Here is a 27,251-nt window from a genome sequence, read left to right as displayed (position 1 = left end):
CTGGGCTTCCTCATCTGTCAAGCTCTCAGCTTCCTCATCTATAAAATTAGGGCATTGGGTTCCAGGCCCAGGGTGAGGCCAAGGTCTGGCTCTTGTGGACCTCCTGCCTATGGATGAATAATTGATCTCCCCATCCCCTCCTGAGCCTGGGACCCACCATGGATGGCCCAGCACCCTGGTCCCTGGGTAAAGGGCACATTCAGCTCCCAGCTCTTAGGGGGAGGCTGGCAGCCTGTGTCCTGTCACGGCACAGTTCCTCTCCCTGCTGGGCCACACCACCGGCCCTCTTCCTGACCTTTGCCTTCTGTTCCGAACACCTCACCCCTGCTAATATTTCACTCGTGCTTCGAGTCCGGCCAAATACCTCCTCTCCCAAGAAGGCCTCTGGTTTGGGCTCACTGCTAGGGAAGGTTCAAGGCCCATCTGTCTATCTCCCTAGCACCCAGCACTGGGCCTGGTGCGGGGGCTCATCGTGTTTTGACCAAGGGAAGGGGAGGAATACTCACCAGGCATTTCCTCTGGGCCCGGCCAGGCTAGGTATCTGGGGATGGGGTGGGAGCCCCTCACGGGCCAGAACAACTGGGTTTTGAACACCCTTCCTCCCCTGACCCACACAGAGCAGCACCGCTGAGTTCGGCTTGACCCAGCTCTCACCCATCACCATCTCAACCTTCGATGCTGGATGGGGCCACCGGTTGCAGGGGTTAATCAGGCCGGTCAGGGCACAGACCTTGTCTCTCTACCCTCTCGCCCCCAGATAGACTAGGGGTGGGGGAGGAGGGCCTCAGGCCTTGGACCACAGACAAATCCCGCCTAGCCTGAGCCCTCTGCAACCTTTGGTCCCAACTCACTGGTTCTTTAGGACCTTGGGGCACACAGGCCCCCCAAGGTCCCCCTGTGCAGCGTCTCCCAGGCTCCAGAGCCCTCCCAGGCCTGGTCACCTTGACTCTTGTCCCTGCCCTTCAACCCCAGCTGTGTCCTGCCTCCATATCTGGGTCTCAGCCCCGTCTCCCTGTGTCCCCCAGCTTCTCTGGGAGCTTTCCTTGGGCCCTTCTCTGTCCAAGGCTTTGACGGCGTCTCCTGAGGGTGTCCCGCTCTCACCCACATCCTCCGCACCACCACAACTGCCCCTCGGTGCCCCCTTCTCATGGCCCTGCACCCCAGCCTCCGTCTCCTCACCCCACAGCTCCTGCTGTCCCCACAAGATAACACGCTGTCAAGACCCCGCGCTGTCTTCCTTCCCCCACATTCGATCAAAGCCGTACTGGCTCTGTGGCAGGCAAGCCGCATGTAACATAGGGCACTGGGTTTCCCTGGGGTCGTTCGTTCACTGGTCCAGGGTCCAGCAAGCTTGTCCTGGCAAGGAGTTAGCAGGCTCTGGAGGAAGGGAGGACCCCTCAGAGACTCCTCACTGTGAAAGTCCAACCAGGGGCTCCCCTTCCCACTGGGCGTTTGAGGAAGACTTGGGGTGCCTGGGACCCCGGGTCCAGCTCTACAAGGCTGTACATTGGAATGGGGTGCTCCCGGGAGTCTGAGAAGGACTTCCCACCCCTCCCCCACCTCAGGCAGCTACAGCACTTGGGAAATACTCACAGGAGCATGGATCACAGAAGCCCCCCCCACCCCCCACCCAACTCCTAAGCTGAATGCCAGGACATGTCAGTCCCACTTACTAGAGAGAATGCCATTCTGGCCAAGGAAACCAGCAAGCTGAGCCCCTTCTGCCTTCAGGGCACAGCGACTCCTGACTGGAAATGTACCCAAGAACCCCATTCCCACCCAAGCAGGACGTGCTTACTCCCAAAAGAGCACCTAGCACTGAGGTTGAGTGTCACAGACTGAGCAATCGGCTGGCTGAGGCCCTGTCCGCCAGCGCGGGGTGCCTGCCCAGGCTGTGACAGCAAGAAAGCCACTAGCCCACAGGGCGTTTCGTGTGGGTTCGCAAAAAGGCAGCCCCTCAGTGTGGCCACAGACCTGCACGCACACGACTTGGCGAATAGCTTCTCTTTACACAATTAGAAAAAGGTACTCTGGCTTCCTGGAGGCCACAGCCCTGCTCCAGGGACCAGGACACGCAGCTTGGTGAGCAGAGAGCACTGGCTAGATTTCAGCCCTTACTCACCTGTTCCAGTAGACAACAACCTGTGCCCAACTGCGTGCAGTGACCTGGAAGATGGCGCCCCGCCCCACTCGGAAACACCAGCGCAGCCAATGGCAAGCGTCAAGGCGGATTCAAGGTCAGAGCGGATGCGTATCGTGTGTGTGTGTGTGTGTGTGTGTGTGTGTGTGTGTGCAGGAACGCACCCCTCAGAGTCTGTTCCTGTGCACCTGGGCATCGTGTGCACACGAACCTCAACGGATCTGAGCACGTGAGCGTCAGGGAATCTGCACAGACGCGTGCGTGTAAGCGAGCCCCTGGCTGTGCCTGGGTCCACCTGCTTCTGAGCCTGGGTCTGAACTCCTGTGCGCATGCGTGCATGCCCCACCGAGAGCCTGTGAGCATGCCCCCGTGGGTCCCAGCGTGTGAGGCAGGCCTCTGTGAATGCCTCTTTCCCCAAACTCATGGTCTCCTTATCCTGGGCTGCAAGACTACATTTCCCAGCACCCCTTACAAGTAGGTGTGGCCGTATGACTGAGCAGGGGCCGCTGCTAGTAGCCGCCTGGGAAAGTCTCCCGGGTGCGTGCCCTTTCCCCTCCTTCCAGTGACCTCGCAAACTGCCTGCTGAGTCCGGAGGAGCTACCAGGAGGGAAGGAGGCTGGATTCCCAAAGCGCCCCTTGGGGCGGAGCCACCTGCTGATGGGGAAGCACCCTGGTGGGCTTTCACTTGAGTGAGATGCTTCCCTGGAAGAAACCACTGAGATCTGGGGGTTATCTGTTACAGAAACACACGTTGCCTTCACAAGTACGGATGCCGAACCAGACCTGTGTGCCCCCAAAACCCGTGGGCTTCAGGTAACAAGCCAGGGAAAGGGCTGGAAAGATGAAGCAGCGTACGATGCGGGACATTGGGTTCCAGCCTCTGCTTGTGATGCCCTACGGGGCAGAGCGTGCGCCGGCGGAGGCTGAGGCCCCAAGGGAATGTGCCAGGAAAGTTGGGGTGACGATGCCGGCTTTTCCTTTCGGCTTTCAGTAATGCATCATAAGAAGACTGAGTTAGGCAAGAGTGGGGGCTTTGCAAGCAGAGACGAAGGCAACAGAGAGAGCCCGGAAACGCGGGGCTTGCCAAGCGTCCAGAGAGCCGATGCTTCCAAACTACAAATCGCGAGAGAGACCAAAGATGGCTGTGAGGGACAATGACCCCGTGAGATGTCTACCTGCACAAGGAGGCCTCGGCTTCGACTCACAGATCAGATGGAGGGTATGGCCTCCCCACCTGCTGTTTCGAAGGCCTTCAGAAGCGTCATCGCTAAATGAAGAGACAGGCTCTGATTCCATGATCAGAGCAACATGGAAATAAACGGGCTTCGCAAGTGTGTCTGGGAAAGAACTCTGAGGGCAGCCGCTTTGACTGCTGGAGCCTGAGAAACCACCTCTGGGCCCCCAAATATGCAGGGGCAGGAAGTGGGCCAAGTCCCCAAGGAGGACGTTTTCCCAACACCCACTTCCGAGGAGGCCACGGAGGATAAGAACTGGGAGGCCCTTCACAGAGGCAGCACCAGGGCCACAAACCAAGGAGAGGGAGTTTCTCGAAGACAGTAGAGGACGGGGGTTAGGGAAGAAAGTTCCCCACCACAGGGGTAGAGTCTCACCCACTGCAGGGGGGGCTGGATTTCCTCAAGGCTTAGAACTAGGGGTCTTGGGGGGGGGTTTCCATTCCTCTCTTTTTTGCATGACAGGTTTTACTGTGATGGCTGACTCTGGCCCACTGGATTTGGGGCTGGGCTGAGCTGTGTGGTCCGTGAGATCGATTACCCTTTTAGTTCACGGGGATCCAGACCACATGTGGACACCCAGGAGCAAGTCTGGACCCAGCCAAGCGGGCCGCCATCTCCCAGACACCCTCCCCTTTGCGGTGACAGCCCTGAGGGGGTGAGGCTTCAGGGTGTCTCCCTTGGGGGGCGGGGGGAGGCGTGCTCTGCGGGTGTGAGAAAGAGTGAAATGGACTGTTGGTGACCCAGAGGCCACACTGGACACAGAAATCGCTAGCTGGTCTGGTCACCGCATCTGTTTCTGCTTCCTCCCCGGGGGCACGGCAAGGCCATACCTCCCAGCCTTCCTGGAAGCTGAGCCGGGGCCAGGAGACTGAGCTCCCGATGGCCGCGGGCAGAATCGCCGCAAGCAATGAGCGCCCCTCTCCACCCTGGCCCGTAGAACCCACCCGCGCGTGACCCCACCGTGGGTCACCTTCCGCTACTCGGGACCTCACCTGGTGGGGACAGTGTGGCTTCCAGACGGAAGGCCAGGCCCTGGGCGAGTGCTTGTAGAGGAGAAATAAATTTCTAGGTATTAAACCACAGGTGCTGTGGAGTTGATCTATTATGGCAACTGGTGTTATCTTAAGAAACTCTGGAATGTGAGCTCATTTGTGCTTCTGTGAATTCTGAGCTAGATGTGTGGGTCTGAGCGCGCGCGCGCCCGCGTCTGTGGGGTTAAGCCTCTGAGGGTCTCCCGTACGTATGCATGGGCGCAAAGCCTCCGAAGGGTTGTGCCTACACGGGGTAAGCGCACGAGCTGGCTCTGTGGGTCTGAGCCACGTGGGGGGCTTATATGAATCTGAGTGCTCGCGCATGTGTGTGCCCTCGGGGGTCTGAACAGCGGCATGTGCTCACCTGTGTGTGAACACAGAGGCATGCGTTTTATTGGGTCTGAACACGTATGTGCGGCCTGAGGGCCTGAGGATACGAGCCCATCTGTGAGCAGCTCATGTGGACATCTGAGCATACGAGTAAGCGCATTGGTATCCGTGGGTGCCCGTGCGGGCCAGTGTAGACGTGTGTGTGTGTGTGTGTGTGTGTGTGTACGTGTAAACACCACTGCAGGACTCCGTACGAGTGTGTATGCCCTGAAGGGTCCGACCATGTGTATGTCTCCAAGCATGTGTGAATCTGAATGTACGTGTCTCCGAGTGTGTGTGCGTGTGTCTCTGAACACGTGGGTATGAATGTAAGCATGCGTCTGTGTAAGACCAGGCACCTGTATGGGTTTGTGCGAACTTACTGGCAGGACACGGGAGGCCTGAACATGAGTGTGGACTTGGGTGGAGCCGTGACACGTGGCTGTATGGGTCTGTGCTTCTGTGGGTCTCAGTAGCCGTGTGTCTGTGTGTTACGGACGACACGTGTGTCTCTTTAGATCTAAGTGTGTGTGCGCCTCTTTTGGTCTGAGGTGCGAACGGCCTGTGACCGTCTAGGTTTGAACGTATTCACACCTGTGCGAGTGGGTGTGCGTGAGCTTGCTGGTAGATCCCTAAGTGTGTGTGCACGGATGTACGTGCGTGCGCCCCTGGTCAGACACGTGTGCACGCATGTAAACATGTGCCGCTGTGGATCTGAGTCCGTGTGCGCCCTTCCTCGGTGCCTCAAGGGGTGCAAACTCAAGTCCCCACAGGGGACCATACCCTAATGTGCGGGTCAGGCTGGCGAAGACAGCGAGGGGTGGTGGGCCGCGTTCCCCACGATGCAGAGCACGCCCCCGCTGAAGGCACTCCCTCTCAAAAGAATGAAAACACAGTGCCCATCAATCCATACCCTTCTTTGACTGGCTTGCCAACCTCACGTGAAATAACCACGTTGGACGATGATCTCACCGAACTACGGGAAGGAGGAGTGGGGCCTGGGGTCTGGGAAGGGGCCAGGGTGGAAAGCGAGTGGGGATGATCCCAGGCTTGACATCTGGACCCAGGGAGGAGGATCTGGCAGGTGGGAGGGATGCCAACGGCCTGGGGTCCCTGGGGTCAGTCCCTGGGTAGCCACTGTCTCTAGCCAGGCTGCCTCCTCCTCTAACACTGACCTCGGAGCCCAAAGAGGCCCGGCCCTGTGCTAGAGAAAAGCCTCCCTGCACCCGGGGCACAAGAGGGTCTCTGGCTGGAGTCCCCTTTCTCGGTAGACGGGGAGGGTGGCATGGTCTAGATCAGCCTGAGGGGCTCTGGAGTCATCTTGGTCTTTGCCTGGCCTCCCATCAGGATAAAACCCCAACCTGAAGCATATGGGACGGGTGTGTGTATGAAAATACACACACACGTGCCATGCACACCTGGAGGAGAACCTCTGGCTTCTGTCGGTCTCCTCTGGAGGCTTACGCGTACGCTCTGCCCTTATTTTCAAAGCCCGGTGCCAGGCTGTCCACCAGCCTCTCCCTACCCCCCCCCCCCCCCCCCCCCCCCCCCCCCCCCGGCTTCTAGTCCTCCTCTACCCTCCACCCTCCCCTCAGGGGCTTGGCCCTCTGATCCAGGGAGGGCGGCCGACCTGCCTACCTCAGCAACCCTTTACTCCCTCGTCCCAACACAGCCTAAGGGAGCTCGGCCAACCGGTGCACGCACTCAGCGACTCAGCGTCCGTCACATCCAGGCCACTGACAAGACTCCAGGTGGCGGCTGGAAAGTTCGAACCTCGGGGAGTGTGTGGCCCCGGTGTGGCCCAGTATGCACTGCCTGTCCCTGCGCGGTGGCCGTGTGGCCCCACACTCCTCTCCACGGGGTCCAGGGAGAGCAGACCCCTCCTCTCACCCCATAGTCCCTCCCCCCCACCCCCCAGAGTGAGCACATGCGTGCAAACACATGTGATGGGGCCAAGTGCCCTTTTCTCAAGACCCACACAGCCTTGTGTCCCCGGAGTCCTATCCCAGGGCTCTCGTGGAGCTGATCATCACGGCCCCTTTCGGCAGGTCCGGGCTAGGGGAGCTGCTTCCATATACGGGAAACCCCAGTAACTGACTGGGTAGAGGAGGTAAAGCAGGGTTGAGGGGGAGAGTGCTGCGTGGAAGCTGCCAGATGCCCAGAACCTCCCAAAGCAACGGCAGAGCATGAAGGTGCATCCCTGAGCTGAGATCGCCTAGTGGGATGCAGCCAGATGGCCCCCCCCCAGCAGAGGGGCCTCCCCGCAGTGGACGGCGTCTGTTCCAGAAAGCACCAGCTCTCGGCTGTGGATGGGGAGGCCTTTGCAGCCCAACAGCCTGCAGCTCCCCCACGCGCCTCAGGGCCCCGGACCACCAAACAACGCTCTTCAGCTCTGGCCTGTGGGGTCTGGGGGCCTGTGCCCCGACTCTCCCCCTGCCATTGGTCTCTGGAACCTGAGCCTCTGCCCCAAGGCTCCGTGGTGTTTCTTGCTCTCCCCACACTCCTTCCATGGTTGCAGCCTACCCTCAGCTTGAGCGTCTCCTCTGGGACTGGCAGACCGCCCCCGCCAGGCTGGATTCACAAGCTATGCCCCAGTGAGACTGCCCCCCTCCCCTGACCCCATCACCGTCATCAACCCCGCAGGCATCTGCCCCAACCTCCAGAGCCCAGGTGCTACCCACTGCAAGGTAACCAGAAGTCTCTGGAAACCCAAGCAAGGGATGAGGTTCCCACAAGCTCATCCAGGCCACCACCGGGTCCCACGATCCCTTCCTGGGAAATCTGGCCACATTCAGTCCTTCCTCCGTTCCCGCTGCCAGCCGTAAGCACCAGGACCTCAGCTCCTCAGGCCCTCCCTCCCCCTGGCTCCTCTCAGCCACCCCCAATCTGCTCAGCTGAGCAGCCCTCGCACCCACTGTGCCACTCCATACCCCGCACTTCTCAGTTGGCACTCGAGGCCCACCCTTGCTTTGCCAACCTGGTCTCTCGCTGGGGCCGAGCCCAGCTCTCCAGCTGGAAGGATCCAGCAGAGGCCTGGAATGCCACCCCCGGGAAGCCTTTCCTCCCAGCACCTGCTCTCCTGTTGGAGCAACCGCCCCTCTAGAAATCTAGACCAGACCTCAGGTCCCAAGCTCCTCAGGGGTCACGTGTCTGGCTAGGGGCACATCTCCTACCCCGCCCCGCCCCAGCCCACTCACTGCCTGGCACAGAGCTGCCGTGTGGCATAACTGCCCCAGCTTGGCCTGGCAGAGTGTCTGGCCACCTCTCTGAGACTGGGAATGAGGAGGGTTCTGGATCCAGCGGAGGTCTCCTCTACTACTGACCCAGGGAAAATCAGGCCTCAGGGACTGATGGGAGTTGCAGTTCTGGACCCAAGAGCTGATGGGAGTTGTAGTTCTGGACTCAAGAGCTGATGGGAATTGTAGTTCCTAGGTCTGCACTCCCCCTCCTACCCCACCCCCAGCTCGCACCCCATAAAGACTCATGGGAGCTGTAGTTATTCATCTTTCTCGGGGAAAAGTCCCCCTCTTTCCCTCCCAGCATTCCTTGGCCCTCGACCCCAGGATCCCAAGCTAAGGACCTCACTAACTCAGAGGGCTGGGGTACCAAAAGGCCAGAAATGGCCTTGCCAGAGGGACAATTGGAGGGACCTGGAGGGGAATGGCAGGAAGGCAGAGGAAGCTATCAGGGCAAGTGAAGGCCTGGCAGCAGGCCCCGTGGGCTTGGGCCAGGTGGCAGGGACAGTCGCCCCCCTCCCATCAGCGTCACCCGGGCCCGGGGCAGGGGAGGGGGGAAAGGCACTCACCAGTACTGGGCTCACACTCCTCCAGGTCCTCGTCATCACTCGGACACTCAGCAGAGGCCACCAAGAGGTCATCTGTGTTCTGGGGGCGAGAGGAAGGGTGGGGCGGGGGGGAGAAGAAGGTTCGCGGGTGGGTCAACAGGTCCCAAAGCCACCTCTTGAGTGGGACCACACAGGAGACGGGTCCTGGGCTAAGACACACACCCTGGCCTGTGGCTGGATGGCCGAGGGCCTCCCTTCCGCCGGATGTGCAGAGCGAGGCTGGACAGCACCCGCCCTGCAGCAGCTGCCCGGCTCCTGGGGGTCGGTGAGCCAGCACATGTTGTGTCTTTTATTTCTAGGAAGCCAGGGAGGCTGACGTTGGACCTGGGGGTGCAGGGCTGGAGCAAGGGGGCCCGGGGCAGGGGGGAGATAAGGCGTGGGGGCCACCGGAGGCCAGCACAGGCAGAGAGGGGGAGCAGGGCCTAGGGTGGGGGGTTGGGGGGGGTGGTTCTTGGCTCCACCCTCACTACCCCCCCCCCATCTCTCTCCCAGCCCCCTTCCCAGAGCCCGGAACCAGGCTGCACACAATAATTAGGGCTGTGGTTGCTATGACAACTGGAGACGACTTTGTCAGCATTTTCTCTCCTCCTGATTGCAGAGAAAGAGAATCCCCAAGATGAGCGAAATGTAAGGGGCGGGGAGGGGAGTGCGCTCAGGGTGCGCTGGGGAGGAGACCCAAGCGGGGAAACCCAGAGTCCAGGCGGGAAGGGAGCCCAGGAGACTGCGGGATGTGGGGAGAAGGCTGCTGAAGGCCAAGGGTGGGAGGAGTCTGGGGTGGGGAGGGGTGCCTCTTCTCTACCCTGCCCCTCCCCCCACCCCCCCATCTTCAGATCACTGATTTTCCTTCTGCACCCTGGCCCCTCAGCACCAGTCCGTCCTGCGGGGGCTTCTCCAGCACAGCTGTGGCCCCTGGGGCCCCCCCACCTCTCTTCCACCTGGATGGCCTGCCCATCTCCCTCCCACTGAGACTGGTGGGCCTGTCTTGCCCATGGGCGCCGGGCATAGTCACTGCCCAATCTTGGGTAGAGCCAGGCCTTTCTCCCGGGGCTCCCCGCTCCCTGGGGCAAGGTCTGGCATTCGGGTCCCCCAGCTTCTCTTGGCAACAAAGGCAGAGGGGAAGGGGGTGCAGACTTCTCGCTCGTGCCCGGATGAGGCCGTCAGCCAGTGCCAGGCCCCCCTACACACGGACTGGGAGGGAGGAGGGGATTTAGTGCTCATCGAGTCCGGCCCTCATTTACAGACGCTGAAGGCAGGCTGGCGGTGGACCTGGGGCGCGGCCCCCTGGCCGCCCCCCCCCCCCGCCCCGACCTCTCCCTCGCCCCGGGGAGGACAGCGCTCTCTCCAGGCACAGAGGCCCGACAGCCACGGGCAATGAGGGACAGAGGTGACTCGGGCCGCGGGGACAGGGTGATTAAATAAGGTCTACCATGCCAGGTGTGATCCCTCCCTGGGCCGACAGTCATTGATGGCAAGAGCTGGAAAACTCAGCCAGGCCCCCAAGTTGCCTCTGTGAGTCACGCGTGCTCCGTTGGCTTTTGGCACCAGCAAAGCCGGGCCTGTCCTGCCCCAGCACAGCCTCACCCCCAGGTACCACCCCCTCCAGGTATAAGAGAAGATAAACTCAAGTCACTTGGGCTTGACCTGATCTAGAGAGAGCACCTGAGCAGGCGAGGCAGGCAGTGTGGGGGTAAAGCACCAGGCAACTGTCTGTACCCACACCCCCTCACACCCACAGCCATAGAGGGCACTGAGGCCTGCTACGCGGTGGCACCTGCTCAAGGTCGCAGGCGGAGGACGGGCTTGCGGTCCCACTGCGAGGACACCAGCAATCAGGGAGACGCCGCTCCGGGCCTCCACCAGCCTCCAGAGGCGGGGCCGCCACCAGCTGGGCTTCTAGCCCCTCCAGGGCCGTCACCTACGTGCCCTGCCCAGAGCGATGCTATCCTGGCTCCATCCCTCTCTCTCTCGCTGCCCACACAGCACTGGGCATGGCCTTTGTTATGGGGCAGGCAGATGGGCTCATTTCACCCTCACCCCAGTCCAGACTTCCTCCCTCTTGGGTAGGGCGGTCTTCCCTGGTCTAGCTGGAGTACCAAACTCCCCCTTAGCCCTGGGAGGGGTCCCTAGAAACAGTGCCCACCCTCCCATATACAGCATCCCTGGTCACCAGGGCAAAGGCCGCTTCGCGGAAGGAGACCTTTCCCACCTCACCCGACCCATCACTGTGACAGGGATGAGGTGGCAGTCTCCGGGATCCCGCCAGACCTCCCAGGCCCTCTCTGGGGCGCCCCGGTGGCTACGTAGGCATCGGCCCTCTCCCCCAGCCAAAGTCTCACTCCTTGTCCGTCAGCCCAAAAGGCCCTCACCTGGGTGGTGCTGTCCCTCAGTGTGGGGGAGCGGCCCCGGCGCGTGGTAGTGGTGGCCATGGTGGTGGTGGTCTCCATGATGGTGGTGGCCATGTCGGCCAGCAGGGTGGTGGCCGTGGTCTCCGCGCTGAGCAGCACGGACGGCCCCTCCCCCACCAGGCGCAGGTGGCCCTCGGTCCGCACATTGGGGTCGCTCTCGGCGGCCAGCGCCAGCACCTTGAGCCCATTGTAGTAGAGGCCGGACACCTGGCCCTGGAAGGGACGGCCCTGGTCCCGGCCCCCGATCTTGATGGCAGCCTGGCTGTTGAAGATGGTCAGCTGGCGGCCTGGCGGGCGGGGGGATTGGTAGGGGTGACAGAGGAGGGACGGGCAGTGGGGAGAGATCAGAACAGGATGGGAGAACAGAGGGAAGCCAAGGGAAGGAAAGAGGAGTGGAGAGGGAAATCAGCAAGGGGGTGGGGGTGGCGGGTAGGAGAAACGAGGAAGGGGCAGACACCAAAGGGAAAGTCCTTGTCAGCCACAGCCCCTAGCCCAGCCAGGTGGGGACCCCAGAGGGGGAGGGTCCCCAAGGCACACATGGGCTGGGAAAGGGAGCCCAGCTCCCCCCTGTCCCCACCATGCTCATGCCTCTGATATTCCCATCCCCCTCTCCTCTCCTGCTCCAGGGGCATCGCCCCCCCCTTCTTTCCCTTCCCTCAATTTGATCCCCATCTTCTCCCTCTGCTCCCCCAAACGTCCCACACCCAGTGTCCAGCCCCGAGCCATGGAGCCCTCGGAAGCAGCAGACAGAGCAGACAAAGAGGCAGAGACAGAGAAGGAGACTGCCAGGCTGAGTGGTCAGCGCGTGTCAAAGCAGAGTGGGAGGCGACACCGAGGTGCCAGAGGTCAGGACGGTGCGTGGGAGGAGGGCCGGCGTGCGTGAGGGTGACCTCACTCTGCCCTGCCAGCCACCACCAAGCCCTCTGACCTCTGGCCAGGCTCCCCTCTCTCCTCCCCCCTCCAAGGCCCAGCCACTGCCCGGGGACCAGGCCCTGGAGAGCAGAGGCCTTCCTCCCCGCCAGGATGTGCAGGCACAGAGGTGGAAAACGTTAAAGGGACCTTGCTTCGCTCGCTGACAGCCCAAAAAACCGCTCCAGCTCCAATCTCGCTCCTCGCTCAGCAGTTAGACCTCAGAATTCCCACCTGGGTGGGGTTTGGCGGTTCTTTTTGGTTTTAGTGGATCTGGGGGTCGGTTTAACCCTCTGAGTTTGTTGCTTTGGTTTGGTTTTTAGAAAAGACATTTATTATGTTTAAGTTTAGATTTAACTTTGGTTTTGGTGTTGCTTATTTGGGGGAAGCGGGGGGCAGAGGAACCACTACATTGCCCCCTGCCCCCGGGACCTTCAGCTGCTGGCGCCGGGGGGTTTAAGACCTGGCTTAGCCCTTGTTAGCCTCTGGTTAGTGCCTCGTTAAAGATCTGGTTTAGAGTTAGGTGCCTGAAAGCCCTGCCCCCGAAACCTGGGCTGAGGACAGTCCGACTTGTGAAACACCCCTCTTTGGAAACACGGGTTCCCCGGGCCGCGCGGCCATCTGTCTGGCCTCTAGCCAGTGACCGGGCGCGGGATGTGTCTGCCTGGCCCTCTGCTCAGCCTCTCCTCCTCCTCCGGCGCCCTCTGGCCGCCTGGCACCTTACTCAGCCCTGGACAGAGTCACCATCTTACAATGGTGGGGGGGGGGAGCCGGAGGCAACCAAAGCTGAGAACTAGTCAGTAGCAGCTAGAATACCAGACCCGGGGAAGCCCTTTAAGGACTATCTCCTCCCAAGATTATTCCCCACCATAAGAATTAGGAGGAAAACGGACAGGAAATGTGTATAGTGGTCAAACCAGTTTGGGAAGCGACCACTTCACCCTGAAACAGCAGGTTTCTTTCTGTCTCACGCGACTTCCCAGAACCTTTGTGAGACCAATGTCCATCTGCAGCTCCGAGAGGCGGGAACAGGAGCCAGCACTTCCCAGGCTCGTTTTCCCACAAATCTCTTTCTCGGGAAGCATCTGACGGGACTTAGGCTTCACCGGACATGGTTTGGAACTGGAAATTGATTCATTCGAGAAATATCTACCGCACACCCACCACGTGCCAGATGCTGAGAGTAAAAGCATCCCTCCAACAATGCCCAGATCTTGTTCTCAAATACCTTCCCGCTTCCTTACTTCATCTCATTCTCCCCAGCACCCCTCGTGGTGCTGGGAGGTAGGCTGAGCGGGCTCGCTCTCCCTGTCCTTCTGGAAGTCTTGGGGCAACAGGTGCGCTCCCCTCTTCCGCACTCTGGGAAATACCAGAGCGTTTTGCCCCATCTTTCACTTTCCAGGGGAGGAAACTGAGGTCTCCAGAGAAGGGGTGACCACGCAGCTAGGAAAGGACGGCTGGGGTTCACCCTCACCTGATCTGCGAGCCCCGCTCCCTACCCCCCCCCCCCCCACCCACCCACCAGGGCCCATCCAGCTCTGCCTCCTGGGGGGGTCACAAGTTGTCCCAGCCTCAGCCCAGGCTGCTCCCCTGGCCTCTCTGATTCTGGGAGAGGGAAGTGGGTGATTGAGAGGAAGCTACATAGGTTAGCGAACTCGGCCCCTGTGGCCCCGCCCGCCGTGAACTCCTCAAAGGGTTAAAGTTCGCCCCGCTGGAGACAGCAACCCAGTGCGGCTGGGGGCTGTAGGTTTTAGCGATGTCTGTTACAGTCCCTTTAACTTTTTGTCCTGTTACGGATTTATCACATCTGGTTATCAGCATGTTTAGTCCCCACTGGCTGTGTGGGGGGCTGGAGGTGACATCTGGGGGTTTTAGCTGGGGCAGGCCCCAGTGGACATTTAAAAGCACAGTTATCAGCTGGTTAGGTGGGGGTTTAACATTTCTACTGCCCCCCTAGAGTTTAGCCTTAGAGGTACAGAGCTCGCCCCCTCTCCGAAGGGAATGGGATGGCTTTGCCCTTGGCCCCAACTTCCCTTGGCGACAAGTGGCCTTCTCCCTCACACCCAGCAGTGCCTCGCTACATGTGGCCTCTCAGCTAGCCTGTTCTGTCTTCCTCATCAGCTCGGCACACACAGAAACCCTTGTGGGACACACCTGCCCCTGCCCCTACCTCCTGCCCTCGCCTCTGCTCCTTCTAAGAGGCCTTCTGGACCAACGTGGGCCCATTCCAGAGACAGTGCCCCGGAGCCATTCTCTTGGGGGGTCTTTCCAGTAGGATGGCAGGCCCTCACTCTTTCTTTTCCTCCTTCGAGGACCCTGGTGAAGCCTTCCTACCCTCCCTTTGGATCCTAGGATCAGCACTTCCTGCTTCCCAGAGCCTTCCTGCTCCTAAGTGCAGTGCAGGCTGCCCTGGCTGCTGGCCCTTTGGGAAACCTCCCTCCCCATCTGATCTGCGTTCCAGCCTGCTCTACCGGGATGGTCCAGGAATCCCATGGATTACCCCAGCCCATGCCAGGTTTGGAAGAAGCCCTCTTCTGAGAAAAACCCCACCCTTGTCCAAAACCACCCCTCTAAAGACACAGACTACTGACTCCAGAGGGGAAGGGGGCATCCCGGTGGGAAAATCAGTCCCTCGCTAAGGGGCGGGCGATGGGGAAGGCACGGTGGGGAAAGAGAGAGCTCTGCACCTTTAAGATAGTGTTTTTAAAGTTAATTAATTAATTAATTAATTAATTCTGGTTAATTACCTTTGTCGAGCAGCCACTCATCTACTACTCGACCAAGCCGGTAGGGGATTCTCTGTCTAGCAATCGCCAGGCGCTCGTTATCAAAGTTTCCTTGGAAAAGTTTAGAAAGACAGTAGGTTTCTCAGGCGGCGAAGTCCAAAGGAGTTAGAAAAGTAATTACGCGTTTCTCAGGAGACTCAGAGTAAGCAGCGACATCCAAAGGAAAGGGGGGGGAAGGTCCACCCAAGGCGGGAGAAGAAACGCTGGGTCCCCCGTCCTCCCGTGTCCCCTCCCTAGGCTCCCATCCGGAGCCGGCCCCACCCTGGGGGCAACGAGTGACCCAAAGAAAAAGACAGGGACATGGAAGAAAAGGAAAGGGGACCGAAAGCAAAGGCAGCCGGAAGGTCAAAGGTCAGAGGTTAAACAGGTTTATCTGTGCTCAGGCTGTGGTACCCACCTTCCTTCCCCATCCCGAAGTGGGGTGGGGGGGCAGGGAGGGGCATTTAGCGGGTTTAAGTTAGGGGGTGGGGGGCCTCAGTGGCCCAGCTGGTTACTGAGTTTAGAGGGTGGTTTAGAAGGGGGAGGGATGGGTTAAGTGGGGTTTATGCGGCATTTAGGGGGCGGCCCGGCACTCGCGCTTAACAGTGAGATTTAAAACACTTCTCCAGGCATCTGGGCTCTCTTTACCTTCTGTGCTCAGCTCCTCGCTCCACCTTCTTTTGCCAGCTCCACCCCACCCCCCTACCCCACCAGCTTCCGCCTTAATCTCCGCCTCCTACAGGCTCTGCAGCCTTGTCAGCCTGCCCACGATCCTGTCTACCTGCCACCACCCACCACAGGTGACACGCCCCCCAGCAGCCCCACCCGCCCCCCTGCCCTTCTCCACAGCCATCTCGCAGCCCCTGGCAGCCCTCTCCGCCTGCCCTGGGCCCCTCCCTACAGGTGCACCCAGCCCTGCCATCTCGGGCTCTCTCTTTCCCCATCTCAGTCGCATTCCGAGACCCTCAGACTCGTCTCTGCTCAGGTCCCCTTTCATTTCTGCCCTGGGGACCCAGCCCAGCTCCTGACCCCTCTCACTCACTAGCCTTTCTCCTTCTAGCTCCTTTCCCCAATTCCCAACCCCACCCCTCCTCAACCCTGCTGTGCCCACCTGTCCCTCTTTCCACTCACCATTGTCTAGTTCTTGGAGATGGGGAGGGAAGGGGTGTATATGTGTGGGGGGGGGGAGGAGAGGGAGAGGGAGAGGGAGGGAGAGTGAGCCTGTGGAAAGGGGTCTGTCAGTGTGCCTAGGAGTTGTGTGTTCCTCCCTGCATCCACAGGCTGTGGATTATTCCAGTCTGCAGCAGTGGAAGTAGAAATGATTTCCTTTGGGAATCTGGCCACTCTTCCCACTGAAACCACACACAGGGTTCAATAACGTGTTATGGGGGTGCTTTTCTGATCATCTCACACTGCGCAGCTACACTTGCTGCCCGGTGAGACCGGGGCCGGGCCTGCGGTGGACCTCTCTCGTGAACAAGCACACCACGTGTTCATGCGTGCGTGGCAGGTGCCTCCCTGGGTGCTTCTGGGGCAAATGAGACCTTGCCTTCCCTACAGATTTAGATCGCTGGTGTTTTAAGTAAACAATGGATTGTTCACTCGTTTAGTCACTCAACAAACACATCTTGAGCTGTTCCTGGGGCTGGGTATCAGAGATGCAAAGATGAGGGCCTGGCCCTTGCCCACAGAGGACCCCAGCCAAGCACGGGAGACTGGCAAGTAACCGGCAGTGTTCTTTGCTCCGTTAGAGGTGGCACAGGGCATCCCACCCTGAAGACAGGAGTGAGAGGGACCGAAGAAGACGCTGGAGGAGAGGTGAAGCAGCCAGAAGGGAGTCGGGCAGGGAAAGAAGGGAGTCAGGCAGGGAAAGCAGGGGCGGACCATGCATGCAGGGGCAGGGAGGCAGTAGGGCAGGAAGCATTTAGGGACATACCTGCACTGGGATACTTGTGCGTGTGTCTGTGTGTGTGTGTGGCCGTGTATTTGTCCCTGTGTGTGTCCTGAGAGGAAGGGAAGAATGTACATCCTTCTCACTGAAGCACGTAACAATTCTAACCAAAGTTCTGTTTGTTGAGCGCCTCCTCTATACCATGCCATTCTGGCGCCTTCGTTGGGTCATCGGACAGAATTCTCTCAGTATCGCTATGAAGCGTGTATGATCCCTACCTCTCAGAGGTGGAAACAGATTCAGAGAGGCTGGACGACCCACCCAAGGCCACACAGCTTGTCATCAGGAGATCCAGGATTAAAAGTCTGGCCCTGCTGACTCAGAGTCCAAGAGCTGAGTCTCTGGGCTTCCGGAAAGTCTGGAAGGCCCAGGCTCTGGGCCCATGCACTCCACTAACCCAGCCTGCTTCGCATCGCTGGGGGTGACACCCTCGGCTTTTGCAGACCGTCTGCCCTCACGCCGCAGCCAGGGGACGGGCTGTCTTCCCCACCCCCAGCCAGGGGTCCCTGAGCAGAGGAAGGGCAGACACGAGTCCTCCAACCTGGCCTCTGGCCTGCTAGGCTCCGAGGGAAGAGTTCTGGACCCAAGTCATGGCTCGATGTGGTGAAACCTTCATGTTCTCCCAGCCCGGCTCTGTTCAGCCGAGGCCGATGTCCTCGCTGCTACAAAGGTTGCCCTCCTGTGTGTGTGTGTGTGTGTGTGTGTGTGTGAGACAGAGAGAGAGAGAGAGGAGACTGATGATCACAGGGCAGTCATACCTACACGGCCTGGCCTGTGCACGTGCCAGCCGTCACATGGGAGTGTCTGTGCACCTGCATGGCCCCACAGGCGCCCAGAACCTTGGGGTAGGCTGGCACCCCTCTGCAGGACTTTCCTTTCCCTTATGTCTGTCTGACCATCCGAGTATTTGCCATCATCCGTGTGTCCGTGGTTGGCCTGTGTGTCCATCACCGTCTGTATTTCTCGGGCCACGTGGTTCTCTTTTTTTTTTCCAGAATGGTGGGGACAAGCCTGCGTGACTGGGAGCTGGGAATCTCCACTGGCATCTTTACGACGGCGTAAGCGGGCCCGTGAGGGTGTGCACACCTGCACTTTTCCCTGTCCTTCTGCCCACGCCCTCCTCAGTCGGGGTGGGGCAGCCCCCGCCTCGGCTGTCACTTCTGCCTCAGAGAGGGACCGAGGCTGCACATGCTCTCGCTTCTCCTCGGTCGCCCCCGTGTGTGTGACTATGCAGGGTCACTCAGCCATATTATACCTCCGCATGTCTACGTTTCTGCAGTGTTCCCCTGCAGTGGTTCTGTTTCCCCCACCCTCTCAATCTCCCGCACTGGGCTCTCTTCCTCTCCCTCCCGAGGCTCTGTCCACCTCTTCTCCCACTGGTTGGGTCTGTGCCACCACGTCTCCATATATCTCTCTGCCTCACTTGGGGAGCTGCCTCCGTCTTTGCTCTTGTCTCGGTGACTATTTCCATCTCTCTCCATCACCCCTCCCCTGGCTGCCCCCTCACTCTGAGGCTCTTTCTCTGCCTCCTCATTCCTCCCATGTCCTCATCCCCCTTCTCTCCCCGTGCTCCTCAGACCTTGGTTTGTCCTGGGCCACCACAGCTGTCACACTGTTGAAACTGGGTCTGGTTGCTGTGCTCACCCCTCCTAGACTGCGAGCTCCCTGCAAGCAGAGGCCGTGTCCTGCTCCCCGGTGTCTCTGGCACAGGACCTGATGCCTAGTAGGTTGCCAGTGAAGGTTCGTGGAATGTGCTGGCACTCTTGTCATTTGGCCTTCTCTCCCTTTCACCATGTCCCCTATTCCCTGAGACACGGGTTCCTTTTCTCTGCCTCTCTGTGGTCACTTCTCTTCCTTTATCTAGGTCTCCTGATATGGATCTATGATCTGCTGTCTGTAGAGACCTTGGTTCGTTCCTTGGCTCTGTCCTTGGGAACAAGCCTGCCTCCTCGCCAAGATATATTCTGGGTTACTTATGGATCTTCTCTTTTTGGTTTCTGCATCTGCCTCCCCATTTCTGCCTGTCCCTCAATTCTAAACCTATTCTTTCCTCCATCGAGTCAGACTCTCCCTACTTCTCCCCTTGTTCCTCTTCTTTTCTCCCCCAGCTCCACCTGGGCCCTGGCCTCGCAGCCTTCCCAGCTCAGCTCTGCCCTTGCCCTCCTAGCCCACAAACTCCCACCACCGAGGACTAGCTCGCCCTTGCAAATCCCAACCTTTCTCTTCAGCCACACCCCCGCCCGCGTCCCAACTAGCCACGCGGTTCTCTCGGCCCCGCCCCCAGCCGGAAACATCTCCGCTTAGCCCCGCCCCGGTGCAGGCAGCGATCCTATCAGAGGCCGCCCTGCCCGCCCCGCCCCACCCACAGCACCTCCTCCGCCCGCCGGCGCCGCCTACCTGCCGGGTACCGCTCATTGACCGGCCAGCTGTCCACCTGCAGGGTGGCGTTGCCGCCACTTCGAGTGAAGCGCACCACGTGGTATTTGCCGTCGCTCACGATGGCGTTGGGCTCGTCGATGGTAATGTCGTCCGTGCCCACGTTAAAGATTACCCCCACGGTGCCCTGGTCCTGGGGACAAGGAGGTAGAGGTGAGGAACCGGGAAGGAGTAACGGTTCACTCTTTCTAGAACACCTGTGACCACCACCGGCCCAGCTCCGTGGCACTTCACAGCTTCGCAATGCACATCTCTCAGTCATGCCTTTGCTGGACAGTGTCACCTGCCCGAGGAGGCCGGTGAGCTTGCCTGCCCCCCACATGCAGCCAAGAGAGTGGGCCTGAGATCCAGAGAGGTGGGGGCCGCCATGGGGTACAGAGCCTGGACCGAGAGCACTTCCCCAAACCATACCGGCTTCTTGCCTTTTGGTTCATACAGAATATTCACAAATGTTTACAGGGCACCCATCCTGTGTGAGGGCCACTGAGCCCAGGCCCCAGACAAGGTGACCGGGACTAAGTTGGGGACCAGTGGGAGCTCAGAGGGTGGAAACCTCCGTAGGGCACGACCAACACAGAAGTCCACGGAAGCCAGCCCCGTGCCTGAGGAAAGTCTGGCCTCCCCACTCCCCGCCACCCCCAGCCTCAAGCCTCCCCTCCCCTGCATGCTCAGCACTGAGCGGGGCCCCTGGGACCCCTGCACTGGGGCATCAACATGCCTCTCCTGGTAGCTCATCGTCCCCCATGGTTGTCAGGCCTGAGTGTGAAGTCACAGGAGCGGAGGTGGGGGTCTGGACTGTGTGTATTGGGGGGTGATGGGTATGGGAAAAGATCAGGGAGACAAGCCACAGCAGACTCACTAAGGAAAGGTGAGCAGGTAGGGGTAGAGGACGGGGCTGGCGGCTGAGGAAGGACAGGTGAGGAAAGACAGGGACTGCAGCCCGGAGAAGGGGAGGAAAGGGTCTCAGCAACCCCCAGGACCTAGGACCCAAGCCCTGAGCAAGGCAGTGCCTGGGGAACCCTGCACAGGCCACCCAGGATCCAGCCCCAGAAGAGTTCCGTTGATGGCTCCAGAGTGGGAGGGAGCACTTCACTGAATCCTTAAAATGTGCCAGGCCCTCTGTGGGTACTGTGCACGTGTGTCCTCTCCATCCCCACAGCGACCCTCTCAGGAAGCTTATGGTACCCCCGATTCACTGAGGAGGAGACTGAGCTCAGGGAGGTGAAGTAACGTCCCCAAATCCACATCGCAAGAAAGGAACCCCAGGTTTGAACCCCAGTTGGCCTGACTCCGAAGCCAGTGCTCTCTCTTCCTTGCCCACTAGTCTAAGGAGACACGGACTCAAACTGCGGGGGGGGGGGGGGGGGTGAGGAATGATCTGAGAGGCTACTGAGGCCAACCTACCTGAGAGACAAAGACATCTAAAGGAGCCAGGGGGAGGCCCAGGAGGCCCTAAACCTGAGCCTCTATTCCATTCCCCTGAACTTCCCAGCAGCACTCCTGAGCTCAGCCTCCTGAGTCCCCCACACCCTCCTGCATAGGACAGAAACCCACACAGGCTCACTTAGGCCCCCTGGATCACACACGGTCATGGGACCCATGACCCATCATCAGAGAGGACACACACTCCTGGGGTCTTCCTGAAAGACTAGCCCAGTCCAGCCTGGGCATTAGGACCCATTCAGCTGTCAACTCCTGCAGCCAACAGAGCCAAGCAGCTTGGTGGCCCTGGGGATAGGGAGGGGATTGGGGTTTTGCAGAGACCTGTGCAGGGCACAGGGGGTGCAGCTGTGGCTCACTTGGAGATCCACGCCCAATCCCTTCCCCACTCGTGGGTCCAGTTCTCCCCATCCTAGAACTTGGGAAAGCCACCTGTGCATATGCGTGCGCGCGCACACACACACACACACACACACACACACACGCAGCATCTCTCCTCAGATGCAGTAAAGCAGGGAAACTGAGGCTGGGCTTGCCTAACAAAGAGTACTCGCAAGCCCCCGCCCCCACTACCCACAGACTGACAACATCACGGGGAGATGGGACGGTCACGGGCGCCCCACGCACGTGGAGGAAACAGCCGGTGCCCCTCAGTACTATTGTTAGTAACGCCGCTGAGAGTTTCTCCCCGTGAGGCTCAGCCAGGCGGTGATGGCGGTCAAGGACCCCAGGCAGAGGGCCGGCCAGGGCGACTGGAAGGCAGGACACCTGGGTTCCCTAGGAGGCAGCCGAGCTCAGAGCCACGCGCTCCGGGGGAGAGGCAGCTCCCAGAGCTGCTCCCGACGTGAAGGCAGTTGTCACTTCTGTTAAAGTCATTAATTCCTAATTCCCCAATTACCTCATTAGGCGGCGGTGGGGAGAACGCGGCCGCTCCTACAGCAAATAATTATGGGAGTCAAAATTAATTTGGCAAAGTGGAGCGACGCTTTATTAGAAACGTCAAATTGCTTTTCTCTTATTTTGCTGCCGCCTCCCCACTCTCTGAGAGCTGCTAATGACGCGGTGGCGGGAGCTGGTGTGTCACCAGGAGAGGAGGGGCCGGGGGGCTGCCCCCGAGGGGCTTCAGGCCCGTCTGGGCCCGGCTCCTCCCCCAGAGCTGGCCTCTCCCGTGGCTCCCACACTTCCTCCAGGGCCCCCACCCTCGCCAGGCTCCCCGTCACGGCCTGGCGCCCCCCTCCGGCCCTCTGCAGCACCAGGCGCCGGGCCTCATTCCTCCATGACCCCGCCACAGGCCTCGCCTGCTGGGAGAGAAGAGGAGACCCCTTCTCCCTGCACCCCGATCCCCTACCCTGTGTCTTCAGCGCCGGGGAGCCCCGTCCCCTTGCCGCACAGGCACAAAGACACACAGAAGTGGTCAAAGAGGCAGACACGCAATACACGCAGATTGACTCGCCCCGTGGAATCGCAGACGGTCGGGGTGTGGACTGACACTGTGCGCTTCCTACGGGCCAGGCCGTGTCCCGAGGGCTTGATACGCGCCATCTCATTTAAACCGCACGGCCTCCCTTTGTCCTCTCCGCACCCAGCTACTACACGGATGAGGAAACTGAGGCTGAGAGCCATGGGGTGACCGCACAAGGACAGAGCAAGGAAGTGGCACGGCTGAGACTCCAATCCGGGCCCTCAGCTCCGAAGCCACGCATGGCCTCTCGTGAGTGTGTGGAGAGAGAACAGGAGCCCTACTCACAGAGAGAAGGACACGGAGACTCGGCCACACCTGCCACAGGGTCAGGAGACTGGAGCAACAGCAAATACCAGTCCTCTGGGAAAGGCAAAGCGATCAGAGGCCACCAGCCTGTGCCCCCGCCCCAGTCCCCCAAGGTCCCACTGTCACTGCTGACGCCATCGATACGCACCCAGCCCCACGTCACACACAGTCAACGTGCTGTCCGCGGTCACAATCTCCAGAGACACTGTCACACGAGCACGAACCTTCCAGGCCTTCTTCCCAGGCTCCTCGCCACTCCACACCCCTCTCCTACACACTTCCCTGCCTGGCCTCCTCCGTCCAGCACCCAGCGGCTGCCGCTTCCACCCCAGCCCATGGGACATCTCACACCTCCTTCCTTGGCTCCCCGGCGGTGGGGGAGGGGTCTGCAACCATGGCACCCGGGGAGAGCTGTTGCGCAAGGAGGGGCCGGTAGCCATGGTCCCATCAGGGGGAGAGGCCAAGAGCCCAGACATGCTTCCTTGGTCCCCTTAAAGCCCAGATCCCCACCCCCCACACCCAGACCTTTCCAGCACACAGGGCCTGGCCACCCTACTCAACCCCCCCAGCTCGGGAGTCCTGGCCAGGGTCAGCACGTGGGAGGCGGGCGGCGAAAGGACGCAGTTGTAAGGGGACCTGGAGGTGGAAATGGAGACTGAGGTCAGAGGCCCAGGGGTTAAGTCCGTGGGGAGGGGACAGGGAAGAGGCTAAGGGCAGAAATGAAATAGGGCAAGGCCAGAGGCCATAGGGAAGGGGGTGGGGCTGGACCAGAAGGGGAAAGGGTCACAGAAGACAAGGGGCTACCCGAAGACTAGAGTTAGGATGGAAACTGAGAGAGGAGCCGTGGGTGCGGCAGGTAGGACGGGGCAGGGGGGTGGTGTGGCAGGTGGACGGACGGAGGAGGGAGAATGGCAGATGGGGCAGATAGGGAGGTAGGGCGGGCGGAGGGCATAATGGGTATGGCAGGTAGGGGGTGTATGGCAAGAATGGTGGGTGTGGCAGGGGGAGCGGGTAGGGTATGATGTTGGGGGGGGAGGGTGGGCAGACGGGGGGCGGGTTTGGTGGGAGGCCCAGAGGGAGGCACTGGGAAGAAGCAGATGTGGAGGAGGGGAGCCCGGCGAAACAGCCGGAGCCAAGTGGGACAGGAGGCCAGGATAAGGATGTGGGGTGCGGCCAAAAGGCCAGAGGCTGTAGGGGAGACAGGGTCAAGGGGCTGCCGGGAGGGCAAAGGTCATGGGAACAGAGGTTACAGGCGGAGCACAGACAGCAGCAGGATCTCAGGCAACGTGCCTTGCGGCTGCTCTGGGGCGGGGCGGCCTGAAGAAGCGTGGCAAGAACAGGCACAGGACACAGTGGGCTGCCCCGGGTGGCCCAGCGGGGAGCAGGCAGCGGCCCCGGGGGAGTCACAATGTGGGCTGCAGGAGAATGGCCCAGAAGGCTCAAGGAGGCCCCTCTGCTCAGGAAGGTCAGAGGACCCAGAGCCAGGGAGTGGGGAGCCGGAGAGCGTCAGACCGGCCAGGGCGGCTCCGGGAGTGCAGAACAGGAAGGGGCTAGGTCTCAGGGGCAGAACCACGCAGAGGAACCTCCAGGAATCGGGGTGAGAGGGGGGGATTTGAGGTGCTGATCCCATGGCGGTGAGGGGACTGAGCGGATTTGGGGGGGGGGCGGGGTCAGGGGCCAGGATCCTTACGATGTGCAGCTGCAGATAGTCTCCGAGGCCGGAGGCACTGTCCACCCGCACCAGCACAGCACTCCGCTGGTGCGTGCTGAAGCCCACGGCCAGGCGGTCCATCCTCGTGCTGGGCCGGTCATTGGGGGGCCACGTGTAGGTGATGAGCGCTCCCCCCTTCCCAAAGATGTATGTGGTCCCGGCTGCAGAGAGAAGGGAGAAGGAGAGATGACTTCAGGAGAGCGAAGCGAGCAGGTCCTCGGGGCTGCAACCAGAGCACGGGGACACCAGGCCCTGCCATCCCAGGGAACAGTTGGCGGGCGGGTGCCCGGCGGAGGGCCTGCGCACGCGCACAGACAGACGTAGCTGCCTCATCAAGGATTCTAGCTGTAATTACAGCAAAACAGAGAGGCGACAGAGAGAGTGGCACAGAGAGGGAGCCCAGAGAGAGGCTGCAAGGGGACTGAGAAGCGCACCGAGGGCAGGCAGGACCGACCTGGGGGGGGGGGGGGGGGCCTGGGCCCCGACCGGCTCAACTTCTCCCAGGGCTGGCAGAGGTGACAGATCGGAGGTGTGTGCTTCTGTGGGGCCAAGCTGAGCAGGCACTGAGGCAGAAGGAGCCCCAGGCGATGGCGAGTGGAGCAGGGGCTGTGTTCAGCTCTGACTCATCGCCTACAGGCTGGCACCCTTCCACTGCCTGCCCCCACCTCCTCCCAAGCCCCTGGAAATCCTGGTCCCAGTTTGTCCAGGACTCCTTGCTCTCACTCCCAATTAGGAGGGGGGCTGCCTGGGGCCCAAAGAGGGGGCGCCTGGAGCCTTACCCATCAAAGAAGAGACAGACCTTGGGGGATGGGGAGACGGGTACGACGGACTAGAGACTGACAGCCAGAGGAGGAAGGAGGCAGAGAGACAGATGGACAGAGAGGGACAGAGAGGGGTGTAGGTGAGAGAAAGTGGGAGAACAGGAGCCAGGGATGAAGGCTCCCTCTCCCTGCCCTCCCCCACCCCACCCTCTCTCCCCTCTCAGTCTCCTCCATCCGGCTGCCGGGGGCGGGTGTGAGGTCCCTAACGATCTCAGCCCCAAAATAAACCCCATTAGTTGCCATGTTCCCTCCTGCGGCTGACTGGGCTCCCTGGGGGGTGGTAGGGGTAGGTAGGGGCAGACCGTTGGCTGGGATGGGGGTGGGGGGCTGGACGCCCAGGTTCCTGGAAGGGAGCCTTGTCTGGGAAGCCTAGAGGACTTCTACTCGGGGGGCCTTCAGAGAAGGAAGAGAACTATCTTGCATTCTTTAGAACCTAAATGGAGCAGGTGAGATTCATAAAATGCTTAATTAAATAATTAGCCACTAACGACTCCTCTCAAAGCACTTCTTGGGGGGGGGGGAGGGGAGGGGAGAGGGGTTTAGGGGAAGACTTATCCAGAGAGAAAGGCGGTGGGGCCTGAGGGCACGTGCCTGAAGTAGGCTGGGAGGAAAGTGGGGCCTTGTGGGTAGGAGAAGTTGGGGTGTGGGGTCAGGGAGCTAGGAGCCAGGGAGGGCAGGCCCGAGGGAGACTTGAGGAGGGCCTGGAGCCTAGACACTTCCGAGGAACAAACTCTGTCAAGACGGCAGCCCAGCTGGTCACCCCCCTCAAGGCCAAACCCCTCAAGCACCTTGGGGTCTCTCACCTTAGGGTCTAGGCGCCCCACTGCAGTTTGGGCAATCACGGATGAGGGGGATCTACCCCAGGAAGCCCCTAGGCCCCTGAAGGAGAGGGACCCTGAGTGCCTTGGACGGAGGCACCGTCTACACCATCTGCAGGCCCAGGGAAGAGCTGAGGGGAGAAGGGGAGACTCCTGCCTGGGTCCCAGAGAGGCAGCAGGGGTTGGGGGAGAAGGAACTGTTCTCCAGAGCGCTGGTCATCAGCGCCTTCCCTCTCCCCAGATCTGGCCTGAGAGGAGAGATGACCCCGGCCCCCAGGGCAGGGCAAGCAGGAAAGAACCACCTCGACGTCTAAAAACTGACATCTGGCCACAGCAAGTCACTGGGAGAGCACCCTCAGCAGACAGAGGCAGCTTGGCTCTGGCCCCTCCAGACCCATGAATCCTTTATACTTGGGGGGGGGGGGGTGTGCGGTATGGGGTGGGGGCTGGAGGCCCCGGTGTCAGGAGGGAGCCCCAGGATCAGGGTGGAGGGCTGGCTGGGGGCAGGGTACACAGTGAGCCGCATCCCCACCCCAGGCGGGTCACCTGCCCGGAAGGGGCCAGGCCTGAAGGCCGGGTGCAGGGCAGGCCTCTCAGCCGGCAACAGTCTCTCCATTCCCAACACTGCAGCACTCTGGAAAACCGGCTGTTTCCATGGCAACCATCATACCCAGGGTCCTCCCTTCCCCCTCCACTCACAAGCTGCTAGTCCAAATTTGGGGGGTGGGGAGGGCCAGGGGAACAGAGATTGCTGACCTTCTTCCACACGGCCCCCTGACCCGGCCTCCCGGACCAGAGGCCGCTGCCTCTCCACCCTATGGGCTCCGGGGGGGCCCCCAGGTAGATGTGGGGAGTGGGACTCATTGGTTTTCTTGGTCCCTCACACCTGCCAAACCCCATTTCTGTGGAGCCCGTTCCCAAACCTCCCAGGTCTAAGGGAAGGGAGGCCCTCTCTCCTCACTTCCCCACCCCAGGACCCCAGACAGTACATCACCTTGGACAGAACCCGGCCTGAACCCAGACAGGGCCTGAGGAGCGGGCAGGCCCCGTGCCCCACGGGGCAGTGAGGCCTCCGGGATCGGGGGCGCGGCCGGCACCCCCAGCGCCGGGCCCCACGGCAGACACATCCCCAGTGACGCACCCGCAGACCCCACACCCACACCCACACCCAGGCGACGACACACCCAGCCGCACACAAAGACCCAGCGTGGAGAGGCAGACTCCGATAGGAGACACGAGGCGGCCAGCAAACATTGTAAAAAGTGCACAAAGGCAGGCCTGGGCGGGCAGCAAGGGCAGGACTGGACGGCCAGCGTCCCCGCGCCCAAGGCCAAAGGGCACCTGCCCACAGCCCTCCAGTCCCCAGCCCAGGCCACGCTCAGCCTGGCTTCCCCGGGGGCTTTATTACCCAGCTGTTCTGACGCTGTAGCTGGCTTATTACGCGGGGCGGGCCTGTTAAAGCCTAAGGGCGTTTATTACACTGTGGGGGAATCGGGTGGAGAGACACCGTCTTAGACCGATGAGGTTGAATGGCTTATTGGACTGGGGCAGCAGTAATTACCCTGGGGAGACATTTCTCCCCCCAGCAGGGCGCCTCCTTCCATCCCG

The 27,251-nt window shown here is 60.7% G+C and overlaps 1 protein-coding gene across 13 annotated transcripts in view; it reads right to left on the bottom strand.

Moving 5' to 3' along the window:
• The window catches only part of NRXN2 (neurexin 2), a 99,970-nt gene that overhangs the window by 3,660 nt on the left and 69,059 nt on the right, over positions 1-27,251 (bottom strand). For 9 of the 13 annotated variants that reach the window (XM_086677022.1, XM_086677023.1, XM_086677026.1 and 6 more), the window contains 5 exons: positions 23,984-24,165; positions 19,047-19,218; positions 14,681-14,770; positions 10,986-11,311; positions 8,581-8,659 (listed from right to left, as the gene is read on the bottom strand). In XM_086677022.1, coding sequence (XP_086533148.1) covers positions 8,581-8,659; positions 10,986-11,311; positions 14,681-14,770; positions 19,047-19,218; positions 23,984-24,165 — 849 coding nt within the window. The remainder of the gene's footprint in view (positions 1-8,580; positions 8,660-10,985; positions 11,312-14,680; positions 14,771-19,046; positions 19,219-23,983; positions 24,166-27,251) is intronic. The other 4 variants (XM_086677031.1, XM_086677025.1, XM_086677033.1 and 1 more) reach the window with 1 other exon arrangement.

This window comes from Puma concolor, chromosome D1 (genome assembly GCF_028749965.1).
Source record: "Puma concolor isolate L17-30 chromosome D1, mPumCon1.1.hap2, whole genome shotgun sequence".
Classification (NCBI taxonomy): domain Eukaryota; kingdom Metazoa; phylum Chordata; class Mammalia; order Carnivora; family Felidae; genus Puma; species Puma concolor.
This window is presented reverse-complemented; position numbering and strand designations above follow the sequence as displayed.